At 40.8% G+C, this 16,239-nt stretch overlaps 3 protein-coding genes across 3 annotated transcripts; 1 reads left to right on the top strand and 2 right to left on the bottom strand.

Annotated features, from left to right (window-relative positions):
- The first annotated feature begins 279 nt into the window (after nucleotides 1–279).
- On the top strand, nucleotides 280–1,907 carry LOC126393705 (phospholipase A2-like). Its single transcript, XM_050049995.1, has 4 exons — nucleotides 280–415; nucleotides 588–744; nucleotides 835–962; nucleotides 1,596–1,907. Exons 1-4 carry the CDS (start codon nucleotides 355–357, stop codon nucleotides 1,718–1,720), a joined length of 471 nt encoding a protein of 156 aa, XP_049905952.1. The 5' UTR covers nucleotides 280–354; the 3' UTR covers nucleotides 1,721–1,907.
- Nucleotides 1,760–8,427, bottom strand: prkab1b (protein kinase, AMP-activated, beta 1 non-catalytic subunit, b). Its single transcript, XM_050049990.1, has 8 exons — nucleotides 8,061–8,427; nucleotides 7,717–7,864; nucleotides 5,488–5,657; nucleotides 5,300–5,393; nucleotides 5,037–5,151; nucleotides 3,131–3,264; nucleotides 2,944–3,012; nucleotides 1,760–2,518 (listed from the first exon to the last, which is right to left on the bottom strand). Exons 2-8 carry the CDS (start codon nucleotides 7,861–7,863, stop codon nucleotides 2,441–2,443), a joined length of 807 nt encoding a protein of 268 aa, XP_049905947.1. The 5' UTR covers nucleotide 7,864; nucleotides 8,061–8,427; the 3' UTR covers nucleotides 1,760–2,440.
- A 5,712-nt stretch (nucleotides 8,428–14,139) lies between these two features.
- LOC126394606 (transmembrane protein 233) lies at nucleotides 14,140–15,863 on the bottom strand. Its single transcript, XM_050051529.1, has 3 exons — nucleotides 15,685–15,863; nucleotides 14,594–14,728; nucleotides 14,140–14,517 (listed from the first exon to the last, which is right to left on the bottom strand). Exons 1-3 carry the CDS (start codon nucleotides 15,841–15,843, stop codon nucleotides 14,506–14,508), a joined length of 306 nt encoding a protein of 101 aa, XP_049907486.1. The 5' UTR covers nucleotides 15,844–15,863; the 3' UTR covers nucleotides 14,140–14,505.
- Between the last annotated feature and the right edge of the window lie 376 nt (nucleotides 15,864–16,239).

Here is a 16,239-nt window from a genome sequence, read left to right as displayed (position 1 = left end):
AGTGACATTTAATATCCTGCATGGCACGAGTGGAAGCTGTGGAATATACTGCATTTCTCTACAGTTTAATGAAAATAGAGAATAAAGGTGATTTTGTTGCTTTTGAGTGCTTCTCCATAGAGATAGCTTTGAAACCTACAACTGACCAAACAGGCTGATTATGTGTTTTATTTGCAAATTGTCACACTTGTAATCGACGTTGGTAAATACGTGCTGAAGTAAACGGAATTCTCAAGATGAACTCCACCAACAAATACAGGACCTTTGTTAAGTAACCCCTCCTTTAAAGCTCCCACCCTCTTATCTCTCTCTCTCTCACCTCCTGTCATATAAGAACAGGCTGTGCCAAAATTCATGTTTTTTCTGATGGTAACCATGAATCTGACTGCTCCTCTGCTGCTGCTGCTTCTCACCGGTAAGACTGTCAATATGTGTCAGCCCTTAAAATTACACGTGTTGTAAATAGGTGCTGTTTGTGAAGTTATCTTTATTCCGACCCAGTGCTTCTCTATCAATTTTGTATCATTGTTTTTAGGATACGTTCTTCTGATTTGTTTATCATGTGTTCTTACTGCTGTCTTTAACAGCTTGTATGGCCAGCGGTGCGCTGCTGCCCAAGGCCTTATGGCAGTTTGGGAAGTTGATCCAATGCCCTCAGCCTGGTGTTAACCCTCTGAAGTACAACGATTACGGCTGCTGGTGTGGCTTCGGGGGGGTGGGAAGCCCTCTGGATGAAGTGGACATGTAGGATATGTTTGTGTTCCACTCACCATTTTAAAACAAATGAAACTTTGGGTAATCTCAAACATGCACCCTCTCCTTGTGTTTTCTCAGGTGCTGTAGAGTTCATGATAAATGCTATAGGGCGGCCAGAAAGGCTCCTGGGTGCACGGCTATTGTTGACCTTCCCTATGTTCTTGTGTACGATTTCACCTGTTCAAATCAGCAGGTGACCTGCTCAGGTGAGACTGTGGCTAAACTAGGATGGTTTGACATATTTAGATATTACATTAGAATTATTTTCAATGACTTTCTGGTGAAATTCTACAGTGACACTGGTGAAAGTAAAGACAAAGAATTTTGTCCAGCTAAGAAACCCTGAGGACGTAAATCTAACACTGCCTCCACACACAAATGTGGCAGTGTTTTCCTCAAGGTGTGAAGTGTTCATGTAAGAGCACAAAGCAGTTTCACAGGCTCAGTTATAGTGATGAATTGAGTGCTATTTATAATTCTCAACTTTACAAACTTAAAAGCATTTTTGATTGAATGAAAACACAGCACTGTATGCAGACTGTAGTTTTAATGTGGATATAGCAAATTACACAAGGCTGCTTTTGTGGCTCTGTGTGTAGCTACTGCATACAACAACTGTATTTACACAGCTATATATGGGTATTACACAGCCAGGGATTGAGGTATGATTCCTTGTTGGGAGCACACACACTATAAACAAATGCTCTCCTAGTGCTTCAGAGCACTTTCACACCGGCACTTACTGCTAGTAACCACACTGTTCTGTGCAAGCGTGCTTCATGCTTTGTTATTATTGAGCAACTATCTGTTCATTTCCTGACTCCACTCTGTCCCCGCAGCTACCAATGATAAGTGCCAGGCTGCCGTGTGTGAGTGCGATCGGGTGGCGGCTCACTGCTTTGCTCAAACCAAATACAACCCTGACAACAAGAACGTGGATCCCAAAGTCCAATGTGTCAACTGAGTTGTACAACTCACACAAAAAAACACACAAGGGAACATCTGATTTTTGACATTTTTCTTGTCAACTTTTAATTTCTTTCTAATTTTTACACAAACCCAGATGTAAAAGGAGTTTGATTCTGTACAATGGCATCAGTTTGAAATAAAACATGCAAGTGAGATTCTCACCGTGAGGCTTTTAAGTTGAATTTCAACCTGTCTGTGTCCCCTTGTCTGTTTGTTCACGTATGGAGAGCTTGTCTAGCACAGATTACAGCTGTTCTTATCGCTCTTTTATACTTTAATATGTTACAGTTTCGTACAATTTCAGGTCACTTGCAAAGTGCAACATGCAAAGCAACACGAGGCTTTGGCTTTGCAAAGTTTGGACAGATTACCACTTATACATCATGTGTTTGGTCTCTCTTTCAACCAAAAAAATCTGCTGACACACCTAGAGTCACGTGAGGTTAGAATGAAAATATGTCTCTTGGAGCTTATCGTTGATACTGACTTTTCATAAGAAAAGAAGCGTTAGGGGTTGTAGTTACGCTTGAATCAAGAATTTACAAACGTTGTGCAGCAATTTAACTTTCAAACTGTTTCAGAACTTCAGCTTAGATAGATATATAGAAGATATTAAGGTGCCATCTTTACCAAAACAACCCCAGCAGCAGCTGTATACAACTACAGATGAATTATTAGTATTTCAAAATAAGAGGCTGGATCATGGCATCCTGGATTATATTGGCTTGTAGAGAAGAGTGGTCACATACTTCTTTTTGTACCGGTGTGTTGCACTGAGAACCATCACCCCATCCTAAAAGACAACGACAGGAAGAGCAATTGGATAAAGGTTTTCTGGATATCATTGGAAATTGTTGGAAATATTTTGATTACTGGCAATAAAAATGTGAGCTAAAATATTAACATTTTGGATAATGACAGAAATACATAAAAAAAATGAGCTTCAGCGCAGAAAAAAAGGGAAATTACATGAAATGTTGGATTCATAAAGACACCAAAGTTTACAATGACATTACTGAGGATTTATGTCCTCTCAGAAGACAGCAGAAGCCATATAGATATCTGTTGTCCAACATTTCATGCATGTTCTATGTCATATGTTTGACCTGCAACACATAATGTGTACTGGATGTCCCGTTACGATGAACAGTGACACATATATGTCCCGACAGTTTGATGAAATTAGATATTTAGCCTACGTTACGGGGGCTTTGTTACCTTGATGGAGAGGGCGTACAGATGATTGAGCATCACATGGTTGGGCTCTGGAAGCAGCGTCGGGTCACACTGATGAAGATTCAGAGAGAGGATGTATTTGACTATATCGCATGCTGTCAACAGGTTTTTAGAGTGCTGTGCACCAGAGAGAGACAAGCACATATTCCAGTGTCAAGCCTGTACTTACAGAGATACCCGTGTCCTTGTTGAGCAGCACTTGCAGCAGGTGGGGAGGTAAGAAAGGAGGATGTTTGATCTTGTCCTCTGGCTTGGTCACATATGCATCTTGTAGGTAGGGGCCGGGAGGGGAACTGGACAAGTCTGGTAAAGAATGGATGGCACTGATAATTAAAATCTACTTAAAACATATAAGATATTATTTAAAAAAATGTTTAAGTTTAAGCTGGACTTTGATATTTTATGTTTTTGTGTCCAACTAACGGGAACAACAATTTTTTAAATTTGTGGGCTGTAGCCGGCAGCAGCAACAGGCTGCAATGTAATCTTTCAGGGCACATTCACACTGTCAAGTTATATCTACTAAATGTGCTTTTTTGGAACTGACAGGCTCTAACTGTTATTCTAAAGCCCAGTTCAGACCAAAGGTTTGTGACAAAACGAGCTGAAACAGGCAACTACCTGCAAGGCACCGTTCTGCAACATTGTAAAAACCTGCCGGTTCACACCAATGCAACCAGATGAGACAGTGTATCATCTCTATGCAACAACTCTCTGTGGTTCTGTTCTGATTTCCAGCTTTTCAGGCTTATTTTGTGTCTGAATATAATTTTTGTCTTCTTGAAATATGAATGAGGATATTGACAGTGAGATACTGGCTACAGTTGCATTTGTAGTAGTGATGGATGGCGATAATCCTAAACAAAATGAGCATCAGATGGACTGCATTCATAATAAATATGCCACAATAATATTAATAACCAGCGCCAATTAATCAATCTATGACATAAGCACATACAGCGAGCAGCAGCAGCAGCAGCAGCAGCCCACCATCTGAAACCAGCACACCATAAGGATGAAAACAGAGGGCTCAGCAGGGATGGAGCACCTTTGGTATGAACTGGGCTTAAATGTCTGACAACTTATGGAAAGGATCCCTACAGAAACTTTTTGTGAAAGAGTAAGATCCTTTTTGTTAAACCAGAAACAACCCAGAGAGAGTATAGAGGCTGCATATTTTCACATCTAACTGGGTGAACTAAGGGTTTATTTTTTACTAGTCTATATACAGACTCTACATTCAGTGAATGTAGAGTCTGTAGGCAAACCCCGGAGATGTTGCCTCCGGAAGAAGAGCGGAAGAGCCCTGGTTTCTGGTTGTAGGCTGTTTGTAGTCCGCGTGATATTGACCAATCACGTTTGAGCCGGCTGCAGTTGTTGCCAGGTTAAATGATGCGTGCTGTGAACTAACGAGGCGGAACATAATTGGCGTCACTGCAAACTCTGAATCCATTGCAGTGGTTCAGCATATTTACTTATATATAAATGGAAATTCGCCTCCTCCGCCCAAATCAAACTGGAATGCCAGCCGTCTGCTGGAAGTCAGACGCCGAATACAGCTGATGGGTTCCGAGAATGATTTTTTACCAGACCAAAGTTAATGATTGTTGGATGGTTTTTGTGAGTTTTATCTTATTACTGTCAACTTTGAAATAGTGTGTGTGTGTGTGTGTGTGTGTGTGTGTGTGTGTGTGTGTGTTTTACGATAATAAAATCACTGTTTATTTAAATGGGGGTCTGGTGGGTTTTGTGATGGCCATTTTGGGGCTTTTTCTGGTTAAACAAAAAGGATCTTACTCTTCTATCTCTACAGGGGTCCTTTCCACAATGTTGTAGGACACTTTAATAACAACAATAATAACAACAACAAACAGGCACATTTAGTGGATGTAAATTAAGGGGGTCCAAGTTGAAAAACACCAAAGTTACCCTTTGACTTAACTTTACTATAGGCGCTGGCTTCACTGCACCTGAATAATTCAGACAGCGTAACACAGGTCACTTGTTCTAATATGGCCTACATTCTAATATCAAAAGCGGATTAAAACACCTTTTGAACAATATTTGGCCAGTACCTGAGATATCTGCAGAATCCTCAGAGTCAATCCTGAGGGCATCAAAGACTTCAAAGTCAGTCCTCTTCACCTGGATGACATTATTAACTGTGCCAGTTTTAGCCGTCATCACAGCCTGGGAGAGTGCATAAAGAGAAATTTGATGCAGACAAAATTAGCCTATGTTAAAGGGCAATAAATACCAGTATATTGGTGATATATCATGTGTCATTATATATTATAAAAAAAGGTGAGTTAACTCTAAAACTTAAGATTTCACTCACCCCAGTAGGATCCAAAGTCCACTGACCGTCCACACAGAACTTATACTGGTGCTCTCCCTCCGGCAGGTCCACAATAGCCACAAAGTTTTTCACACTGGGTTTAAAAGACAACCATGTGTTACATCTCCATCAGTACATACAGATCAGGGGTTACAATCTTGCGAAGCATTCTGCACAGGTGAAACTACCTTCTGTTGAGAGGGATCTTGGTGGCCCAGTTGTTAAAAGATCCGGACACAAAGACTTCTTTGGCAGCGCCCTGCCACCTGAACACAGTTGGTCTGGCCTGCATTGGACTTTTGCACTCACTCTCCAGGTCCTGCTGCCAGGCAAGAAATTCCTGCATTTCCTGTGGAACCTGGACAGCATGATATCAGGGGATTGTTGCCATGTTAATGCGAGCACCTTCAGCCTCTAACTCTGTTACACAACACTTCCTGACTGAGCAGCCTGCTGAGAGGGAGCTGAAGATGGAGTCGACTGTTTAAGGTGTTTTTGAAAAATCTACAGTATGTTTTTTTACAACCTCTTTGATCTACGCTTCATTTTGTGCCTCCTCCTCAGAGGGGTTAATGAGAACAGACGTAACACAGCCTCTTGGACATTTTCGTATTTGGTTTCTGTCTGGAATTTTAGGTAAGTCGAATAAATCCAAATCTGTTCTGCTCATACAGAATATTTGGCCTTGTCTGCATCTATGACACATATTTTGCACGTGCTGAAATTTTTACACATTTTTGTTAATATTCTCACATCCATTAAAATTGTATGGACTAAAAATGTCTGTACCATCGTACACCATGTGAAAATAATTTTCACACTGTATTTCACATGTATATACATTTTTATATTACATTTTTTATTTGTATAAAATCATTAAACATTTGTTTGGATGACTACAGCTATGTTCACAGCTCAAAAATGTGTAATATTTGTATTATCTAATATGTGAATATTTCAATTCTATTCAGAGGTGTGAGCTCAAGTCACGCAACTTCAACAAATTTGATGACTTACGACTCAAAAACCTTGCAGCTTGACATGGACTTTAACATCAATGACTCGTGACTTCACTTGGACTTGGACTTAGCCTTTTGACTTGAAAATACTTGATACCTTCCCCTAAGCCTGTGCCATGAATCTATTTATTTCCATTTAATTCCTGCATCAGCTAACATTAACGCTATTATTCTCAGCAAATTGACATTTAATTCCTCAGAGACTATTTGTCTGAACCAATCTGACAGCATTCAGTCACATTGCAGGAGAAGAGCCATGAAGAACTGACGTTATGTTACGGAGTGCCAGTTGGAAAATATTATACTAAGAATGATTTCAATTGCAGTATGCACAATGTGCGGGTCAAAAATAACTTCCAACAAACCTGTTTTAGCAAATGAATACAAACTTTAAAAAGCATTCGGGATTTTTGTAAATGTGATATATTATCACTCCGTTGTTAAATTGGCATTACATTAGGTGAAGAGCACATTATGACTTGTTAAGAAGTTGAAACTCAAAGTTCAGGACCTGGGCCTTAAGTGCAAAGACTTGAGACTTACTTGTGACCTGGTCCCACCTCTGATTTTATTTGCTATACCTCATCAGTATTCCTAATTAGTTTCCTGAAGGAGAGTATAAACTGACCATACCAGTGTTGCTTTAGCATGGTTTTGCCTTTTAGCAACAATTTGATATTACAGCTAACCACTGTATGAAGAATACAGACAATGTTTATATTTATTTCCTTCTTTTTGAAATGGAAATCAATTTGCAGAGACTTAAGACCTGCTTGAGATATGTTATCCGTCACAAAACCACCTTTATTTTTAGCTTCATTAAAAGTGTGCACTATGCAAAGATGGGACTGTTTTGTAAACACCTCATTGTGATGATGTGATACTTCCTTGATAGTGGTTTACCTGAGGCTTTACAGTTAGTTGTTGAACAGCAATATATTTACTGCAATGACTTAAAATGGAATTCTCCTCTTTCTAAAACCTATGTTTGCTCTGTTTGTTCTACATATTTGATTATCGTTACGACATAATGTATGACAAGAGAATGCCTGTTGGCAACTCGTCTCAAATTTCAGACGGCAGAGCTTCCTACCAGAACCTAAATGCACCGACAAAAAAAATTGTCCTTTTTTGGGATGCATCTCTCCCACAAGTTATTTTGAGCACAAAGTATGGCTTCACGCCTGTAGGGCAAATAAAAATCTGTTAAATATTCAACCTAAATCCATTTATGGCATTTGTCACTTGCAAATTAATAGTTAATGTATAAAAACATGCATAACATTCATGTTATCTAATCCAATGTAATAGGATACTACACAATATGGTTTTTTTTTAAGTTATCAAACAGCTATGTGATCCCAAAACATGTGACCCAAGTCCTGGTTGTAGTTATACCTTCGCATCATCTCTCTGGAAAAGGTCAGCGTCCTCTGTGCTGTCCATCAGGATGTTGGGACGAGCCTCTTTCCCTCCATGCTGTCCATCTCTGTATGACCTCTCACCCTGACTCCCGCTGGACCTGTCACTACTGCTGTTCCCCATCCTGCAAGGCACACATCAGGATACAGTCAGCATCTCTGTATGACCAGAAGCCCTGCAGTGATGTCTGGCTGACCACCAGGGGTCCTTTAGCCAAATGACCCCTGGAAAAATGAGTTACCCAGCATACTTGGCTGGTGATTGTTCACAGGTTTCATTATATCTACCACAGCCAGCAACACGAGAACACAAACACCCACCTTAGCCTTCACAGATGATTGATGTTTGATTGGGTGTTATCAATCGGTGGTCCCTGCTCTCGTGTACATCTGTTTGTGGGCTCTGGCTGTAAAAACGTCTGGAGCTCGGATCGTTTTTGTTTCCGTCTTTGAGGTGCAGAAGTTTTCCTCTCGGAGTGAAAACACCACCATGAGGCGGAGCTGTGTTCACGGTCCCGCGAAACAACAACAGGCGAGCGGACACTGGTGTTTCCTTTGTGCTCTTTCTGTTTCCTCTTTTCTAGCGCTATTTCTGTTTCTAATTGCCTGCCTTCAGCTGTACCTTGAGTGTTTTCGCCATTTGGGGAAAACCTCAGTGTGTGTGAGTGTGTGCAGTGCAGAAAACACACCTCTTCCGCCTCCTGTGCTCGAGCTCACAGAGGGTTAAAGTTTAACCCGATTGTTGCCAAATATTTCTCGATAACGTTAGCATGATTTTTTTTTAAAAATAAGTTTTAATTACACGATAAGCGCCAAGGTGTCATTAATCTGGGTGATTATTCATAATTATTCCTATTACATTTACAGCATGGCCCTCAGGCTATACATGAGAAAGGCAGAGAAACATGCTCAGCTGTAGACAAGCAGATACAAACAATCATAACTGGTTTATTTCTGAAAGCATCAAAGGAATAATGAAAAACAAAAGACACATATAAACACACACTTAAAAATATCCTTGCAAATATTTCAAAATGGATCCTACATTAATTATCCCCAAGGTCCCCCCAAAGGGTCACACAATAGCTAAGGGTGAGACAATTAAAGTTGCAGTCAGCAGTTATAATCTAATACACTCTTTGTTAACAAACCGGACTTTCACCTTGGAACCCGCTGTTTGCTTCCTGTGTAAATGTTAAGCCAAACCATGACTTTCTCTAAACCAAACCACGTTTTTGTTGCACAAGGAAATAAATGTAAATATGTGGTGTTTTACTGAAGTTGAAAGTTTATTTTGAAAAAGACTTAATGCATCTAACAAGCAGAAAGGTTTCACATTTCCTGTGAAAACAGAAGTGCACACTGAAAAGACACAACGCATTTAACAAGAATTGAACGTCAACAACAGATGCAGGAGGATACCTAGCACGTCATATGTAAACGAGAAAGTCCACTGACAAAACGGTGATAAGTTGGGATGAGAACACATTGATAACTCACCTGTTCACATTTTATTAAGGCTTAATTGATACATAATTAAGTGACAGGCTGTCTGAAAGGTGTCACCTCAGGTTGCCAGTCAGATTCATCACTCGCTCCTCTTTGCCGTCCAAATATGGTTACCTCTGGCTCCAAAAAAGACAAGATGGCGATGGCCAAAATTCTGAACGCAAATCTTCAAAATGGCAGTCCACAACCCAATGGGCGATGTCACAGTAGCTACATCCATTATCTTATCCATTATCTTATACAGTCTATGGGTCTAATAGCTGTCCATTCTGTGTGTTTGCTATAAAAAAAAAGCAATCTGGTGTTCATACACAGCCCTGGCTCTGTAAATATGGAACAAACAACACAACACTATTCCAACCAATCAGCACCAGGGGGCATTTGTGCTAGTTAGTCTCGCTCACCAGACCTTTCTCAAGAAAAGAAAGGTCTGGCTGGGCCGACTCTCACTTTAAGATTGGATAAAAAAAACGCCCCGGCTGCTTGTATTTCTTTCAACCAGTCACAATCGTTCTGGGCGGTGCCACAGCAACGGTGCGCTTGCAAAAATATTGCCTGGGGGAAAATATCGCCGACAGGACGCGAACCATGGCAGAAAAATGGCTACATCCCCGCAAGACCAAACACCGCAAAAGTTAGTAAAGGACGTGTTGAAAACTGCTACACAACCGGAGGTGGTAGGGTGGGACTTCAGCGGGTGGCTCGTTCCACCCAATGAGAGGCTGATCTATGCAGTGAACTTCCGCCCACTCAGACTAGTGCTAGTAGACAGGATAGGAGAAAGGCCATGGATGAGGGGCAGTTAAAACAGAGCTTCCGAAGGAGCACTGATGGCAGAGGTGTATTTGTGTAGGTGTTAAGTTCAGATATCAACTTTCTCCAGAATCACTGTCCCCACCTTTAACACCTCTAATCTTTGCATTCTTTCATGTGCAGTGCTGGATAATATGACACCTTTAGGCTTCTAAAAATGATTAAGATACTTTTACTTTTTGCTTGGAATTGTTCCTAACCCGCTGACATGGTAGTTGTTGACAATGTGTAACAAATAGACAATGCTTCATTTTAAGGGGTCACAGCCTAGATGACATTCTATCAGAATAATTTGTGGCCAGATGTTTTGGGGTGATTTTAAATGCACCCTTGAAATAAAAAAACTTAAAGTATTTGGGCTCATAGATTTCTGATTTTTTAAATGTATTTTTGTATGATTTACAGTGAGAGGCCTGTAAAGCAGACAGTTACAGTCAGTATATCCTTCTAAGATGTGTGCTGCTCAGTGGGAGTGTGCCTTTGTGCCATATCACACTGATTTCTCTGAGATGTTCTCACGGCTCTCTTGTTTCATGTGATTCACAAGTGTAAAGCCTGTAAATGTACACGCTAACAATAAAAACAAAGAGTCAGCAGTATTAACGTGTTAAGAAAGGTCACAGTTTTCCTCCTCTCAGGGTTGGCGAGTAGAGCTACAGTATCTGGTTATTATTACTAGTAATAATGGTGTTATGATGACTTCTAACTCCTTAACATCTGTTTCCACTTTTACTTTCACTAAAGTAGATTTCAAGTTGAAAAATTAAAATCTTATTCCCCACTGTCTGACAGCATCCAGTATATTCTATATCAGCGTCCAACCCCTAATTGAAGCTACTAAATGTTTGCACTGAGTGATTTAAATACTAGACTCCATGTTTTTGATGGCTACACGATTCCATCAAAACATATTGTAGTTGTTTTGTGTATCATTTTACTAATATCCCTAGATGACATATTTGTTTTCTTTGAAAAACCTGGGAGTTTTACATAAAGTTTGTTGGGTTGTTTGAACAATGTTTGGCTTGGAGAAACTTAACCAACTCAAAGGTCAGTGGGGTTTAAGATAAGAAAAGACGAGACGAGACAACAAGACGAGATGAGATAAAATAAACTTAGATAAGATAAGATAAGATGAGATCTCCCTTAGGAGTAATTTGTCTTGGACATTTAACAGAACACAAGCGATACGGCCGCACACATGTAAAATCAAACTACAAGTAACTTAAAGTATCAACCCCCCAGATCCATACACCCTAAGAGTATTGCACCGATGCCCTACCCCACCACTCCCCCCACACCTACATATACACACACACACACACACACACACACACACACACACACACACACACACACACACACACTCTTCATCTCTCTTCAGCTTACAGTTTGGTAACCCGTACCTTCCGCCTGAAGGCATCAGCTCACACTCCTTATGAAGGATGTGGTTTGGGTCAGTAGTGATTTATAGGCCCTGCTTCCTCACTGTCTCCTCAAATATCTCCTGGAGAGAAGATGGGGGCACCATGCCAGTTGTTTTTCCTGCCCTCCTAATGAGGTGTTGGAGCTCTGATCTAAATTTGACAGTCAGGTTACCAAACCATGTTGTAATGCATTAAGGAATAATGGATTCGATGGCTACTCTAAAAGACAACACAATATTTGTATCAACTCCATGGACAGTGAGCAGAAAATGCAGGCGTTGACTAATTTTTGAACAGATATATTCGACATAATGAGCCCACTGCCTAAGCACTTACATACTTACCTGCTCAGCTTTCTCTCCATTGATAACAACTAGGCTGTGGTCACCAACAGACCTGGGATCATAAACCATTTCCCAGGTTTTCTTAACATTTAGGATCAGGTTATGCACCTCACACCACTGCACAACTTCTATTATCTCCCACTTGTATACAGCAATACCTGAGTCTGTTGTCAGTAGACTCTGTATGGCCGTGTCATTGGAGAAATTAATAATATAGTTGTTTGGTTACTGAATTCTGCAGTCATTTGTATATAGTGTGAAAAGAAGGGGAGAGTGTACGCAGCCCTGAGGAGCCCCAGTATTTATCACTTGTATGTCACAGAGAGTTGAGTTAACTTTCACCTGTTGCTTCCTACCTGTGAGAAATGCAAAGTACCACCTGATTATGTAGGGGTTCACCTCCATCTGTATCAACTTATTTCACAGTATCTGAGGGAGTATAGTAGTAAATGCAGAGCTGAAATCCATAAACAAAAGTCTAGCATATGTGATGGGATTTTCAAGGTGTGATTTTCATCCTTGTACACAGATTGGCAGGGGTCTAAGAGATGTACAGCACCTCGTAGATTCCCTACCATGATGCGTTCAAGTGCCTTCATCACTATGGATGTTAATGCAACCAGTCTAGAAGTTTTTTTTAAGAAACCAAAGTAAAGTTACACATTGAAGTAACCTTCCCTGTGAGTTATAATACTGCAGGGGTACAAGCTCACTGAGAGAAGAACTCTATGTTCTGTTTACATGAATCACAATTTATAGATGTTGTTTGCTTTTAAAAAAGAAATGAACCTTTAAAGGATTTTGTCCATCAGTCCATTCATTTTTTGTGATGTCTTGCTCCAGATAAAGGCCACAGTCATACAGCCACTTCCTTTGGTTCTTCCTGTTATCTCTGCAGTGTGTTCCGCTTACACTTCAGCTACTAGTTTGCATGCAGCAACAACCTCACAGCTCGTATTTCTGCAGCACATCCATTGGGACAGATCATAAACTATGGTCATTAGCACATGTAGATTGGATGTGCAGACCCCTCTTATCCTTGCAAGAGCAAATAGCAGGTGCTCCACCGTGATGGACAAGGCTTCCCTCATATGCTCCAGCTCTGCGTCCTCCACAGGGGGGCATGTTGAGTGGATCAGTCGTTCCTTCAGGTTCCTTCCACATCTCTGTCCTCAGTGTAGGTCAGCAGTTCTCCAGACCTGCAGAGAATGAGGCCCTTCAATCTGGAAATCCATTGGTTAAAAAAAAAAGCTGATGGTTTGGCAGGAAGCGTTCTCTGCTTGACGCTTACAGTTTATCCTTTCTAAATTTTTTGGGCTTTACCACAGTCATCTAACAGCTTTCCCTGTTGTTTCATGTTCCAGACAGATGGATGCAGTTCAACAGTGCAACCTAAAAGGGTGACCATCAGTTTTTGGGCAAAAGTATTCTAGTACCATATACATTTATGGACTGTTTTAAACATTAAACATGTGGGTATCCACCAGAGAGGCAGGGTGCACTTTTTGCTATTGGTTAAGACTGCTTCTTGGCCGTTCAGAGTTCACCTAGTTGAACTCCATGCATTGCGAAGATGGACATTTGCTTTGCCACCGGTAGAGAATGTTTTACTTGCCCCTTTGCTGATACTGAATGGAAATGAACAGCAGGCAAATATTCACCGTTGCCTTTTATCATGTGTGACAGTGCCCTAAAACGTGAAGGTTCCACAAGTTGAGATGCATCTGCCAGAGCAAAAAATAAAACATGAGCTTGCAGATTTGTCCAGGCTAGTTTTCAGGTACTGACCACAACAATAACAGATGAAAAGGTGGATCAGACCCTTTTAGCGCAGATGCTTCCAGGATTATGGGGTTAAACTTAATGCCTTGATAAGTCGCCAGTTAAACTTTTATTTTCTCTGTAATTGGTGTGCTGAATCACAGCACAGCCTGAAGATTATATGATCTTATTTTTAGCGTTGTAACTGTGATAATATTACACATCAGGGTACATGATCCCTCAGACTCATTAAACTGCAACAGGTGTCAAAGATGGGTGGGAACTGTGGCCAGTTGGTCAAGCAGAGAGGGTATCATGAAAGCCACCCACTACTATCGGGGAGTATATTCCCATATTGTAGCTGTATCATACTATTGCTTCTACCAATACTGGATGTTATTATATTGCAGAAATATTGATTGTGTCAATGTTGGAAATACACAGTTTGGTCAGCTTAGCAGAACTTTGTTTAACATAAAACTTTTAATTTGACATTTTTATGCCGACAACTTGTTAAGGAGAGCAGTTTGATGTGCCAATATTAAATCACAGTAATCAGTTATCAATAGGTACAGTAATCAATAAGATATAATGGAAATGTGACACAGTCCATTATAGGTCTTTAGTTACAGAGCAGCACCACGTTTCATCAGTGGAAGTGCTGGTAGGGTCCTGTGCATAATCATTCCTTTCACCTTACACTTATAAAAACTGTAAAAAGTGTCCTTGCGATATCATTTACACAACAGCTGAAACAAAGATGTCTCCAGCAGTACAGTAAGTCTCTGCCAGCTCTTGCACAACCTCCAGAGCTGTTGATGACAGAAGCCAAGCAGAGCTGCTTTGCATCCCGTGGAGCTGATCTCTCCAGCACCTCTTCTCCACTTCCACCTCCTCTTCCTCCTCAAGAGGTCACACCACATGCTGTGGAGGGAAAAGACACTTGAAATCTTTCTATCCTTCTGTTAAATTTTGCATTATATATCTGCTGCATTCATACCATGGTAAAGTGTACAACGGTGTAGGCAGTGATGATCACAAAGCCAATGACAAAGGAAACGATCCCGAGGTGGAGAGCTTTCCGACCCAGACGCTTGGAGCCATCGTAGTCCTCTTCGTCGTAGCACTTTTGGGACTGAAACGGAAATTCAAGGTTCTTTAGACAGGCATGTGCTGCAGAGGAAACTTGTCCCACCCTGTGTGTCAATAAGGTAATGAGCCCCATAGTAGCATGTGTCTTTCATATAGAGAGGAAATCATTCCCTGCCACGCTTTGCATTTAAATGTCTCTCCCTACACCTGCCTTTCTTGTTATCTCTAATTCATATCTGTAGTGCAGCCAGTGGTCTTAGACATGATAAACAGTGGATGGCTGTGCCTTCATACCTCATCTTATTACTCACAGCTACAGCGATGCAACAGCTGCTGTTGGCATGTCGACTCAATACAACTCTGTCCTCAGCTCAAAGACTTGAGACAAATGCATTACCCCTACCTAAGGCTCAAACTTATTTAAACTTTGTGGCTTCATGACAAATGGGGATTATTTATCAAAGATTTTCCTCTCACTGAAACACAGATGGCGTACATTCATTGTGTAGAACATCAAGCAGTTATAAACCTGGTTTGACACTTGGATAGTACATAAAATGAAAGTATATTTGATCTGAGCACACATCAGTAGAAGCATTTGTTAATTAAACAAACGGGCAGCTTAGAGAAGTGAAGAGGCTATTTCTGTATCTCTTCATATGAAGTCAACTATAAGTCATTTGTAACATTACACAACTTGTTTACTGCTCAAGCAAAAGACAGACAAGTCATATAAATTGCAATTAAGTGTAGGCTACTGTATATCCAGCCATGTTGTTACCATCATCCCTTCATGTCCTCTGTGTGTTTTCCCACCACCAGCACTCTGATCTCTAATCTACGTATCCATATAATGTGACACATGTTGAATGAACTCTATGCCTGTAAATATCTAAACCTCATAAAAACATCACTTAAATTATCTCATGCTGTAACAATTTAAAAATAGGAAACAATCGTGTCCAGAAACCCTCAGACTCCAAACAGTGTATAACTCACCAGCAAAGAGAAAACCAACGCCACAATATTGATGGGCCATGCAGGGCAGAAACAGGTGAACATGGTGAGACAGAGATAGTTCCTCAGAGGTGGGATCTCCTGAGCCTCCCCGTATTTCAGGTGGTCAGCGCTCCCGTTAAGCGAGGACTTGGTGGTCATGACCGGCTGCCGTCCCCCGAGACAGTAAAAGCAGAGAGGTGAGGCACAGAGCTGAGACACTGGGAGGGCGGAGGAAGAGGAGGCGAGGGAGGGGAGGCAGCAGAGCAGTGATGATGGAAGAGAGAAATCAGCCAGCAGAGAGATATGAGAGGGAATCAGGGGCAGGCTGCTGAGAAGTCTGAAGACTCAGGCCAGCAGACAGACTGACTGATTAGAAACTGTGTCAGGAAAAGGAAGACTTTACACTATTTATTTATTTTGGTTTGTTTGTTTTACTTAGAAGAGGACAGATTAATTTAGTTTCAAATTTATAGTAACTTAATAAAATGTATATTCATTTAGTACACTTTTTTAAATTGCCACAAATTATTAGTATTTTCAAAGAACATTTATAGC

This window comes from Epinephelus moara, chromosome 8, assembly GCF_006386435.1.
Source record: "Epinephelus moara isolate mb chromosome 8, YSFRI_EMoa_1.0, whole genome shotgun sequence".
Taxonomy (NCBI): Eukaryota; Metazoa; Chordata; class Actinopteri; order Perciformes; family Serranidae; genus Epinephelus; species Epinephelus moara.
Note: the sequence above shows the minus strand (reverse complement) of the source record. Positions and strands in the feature narration are given on the sequence as shown.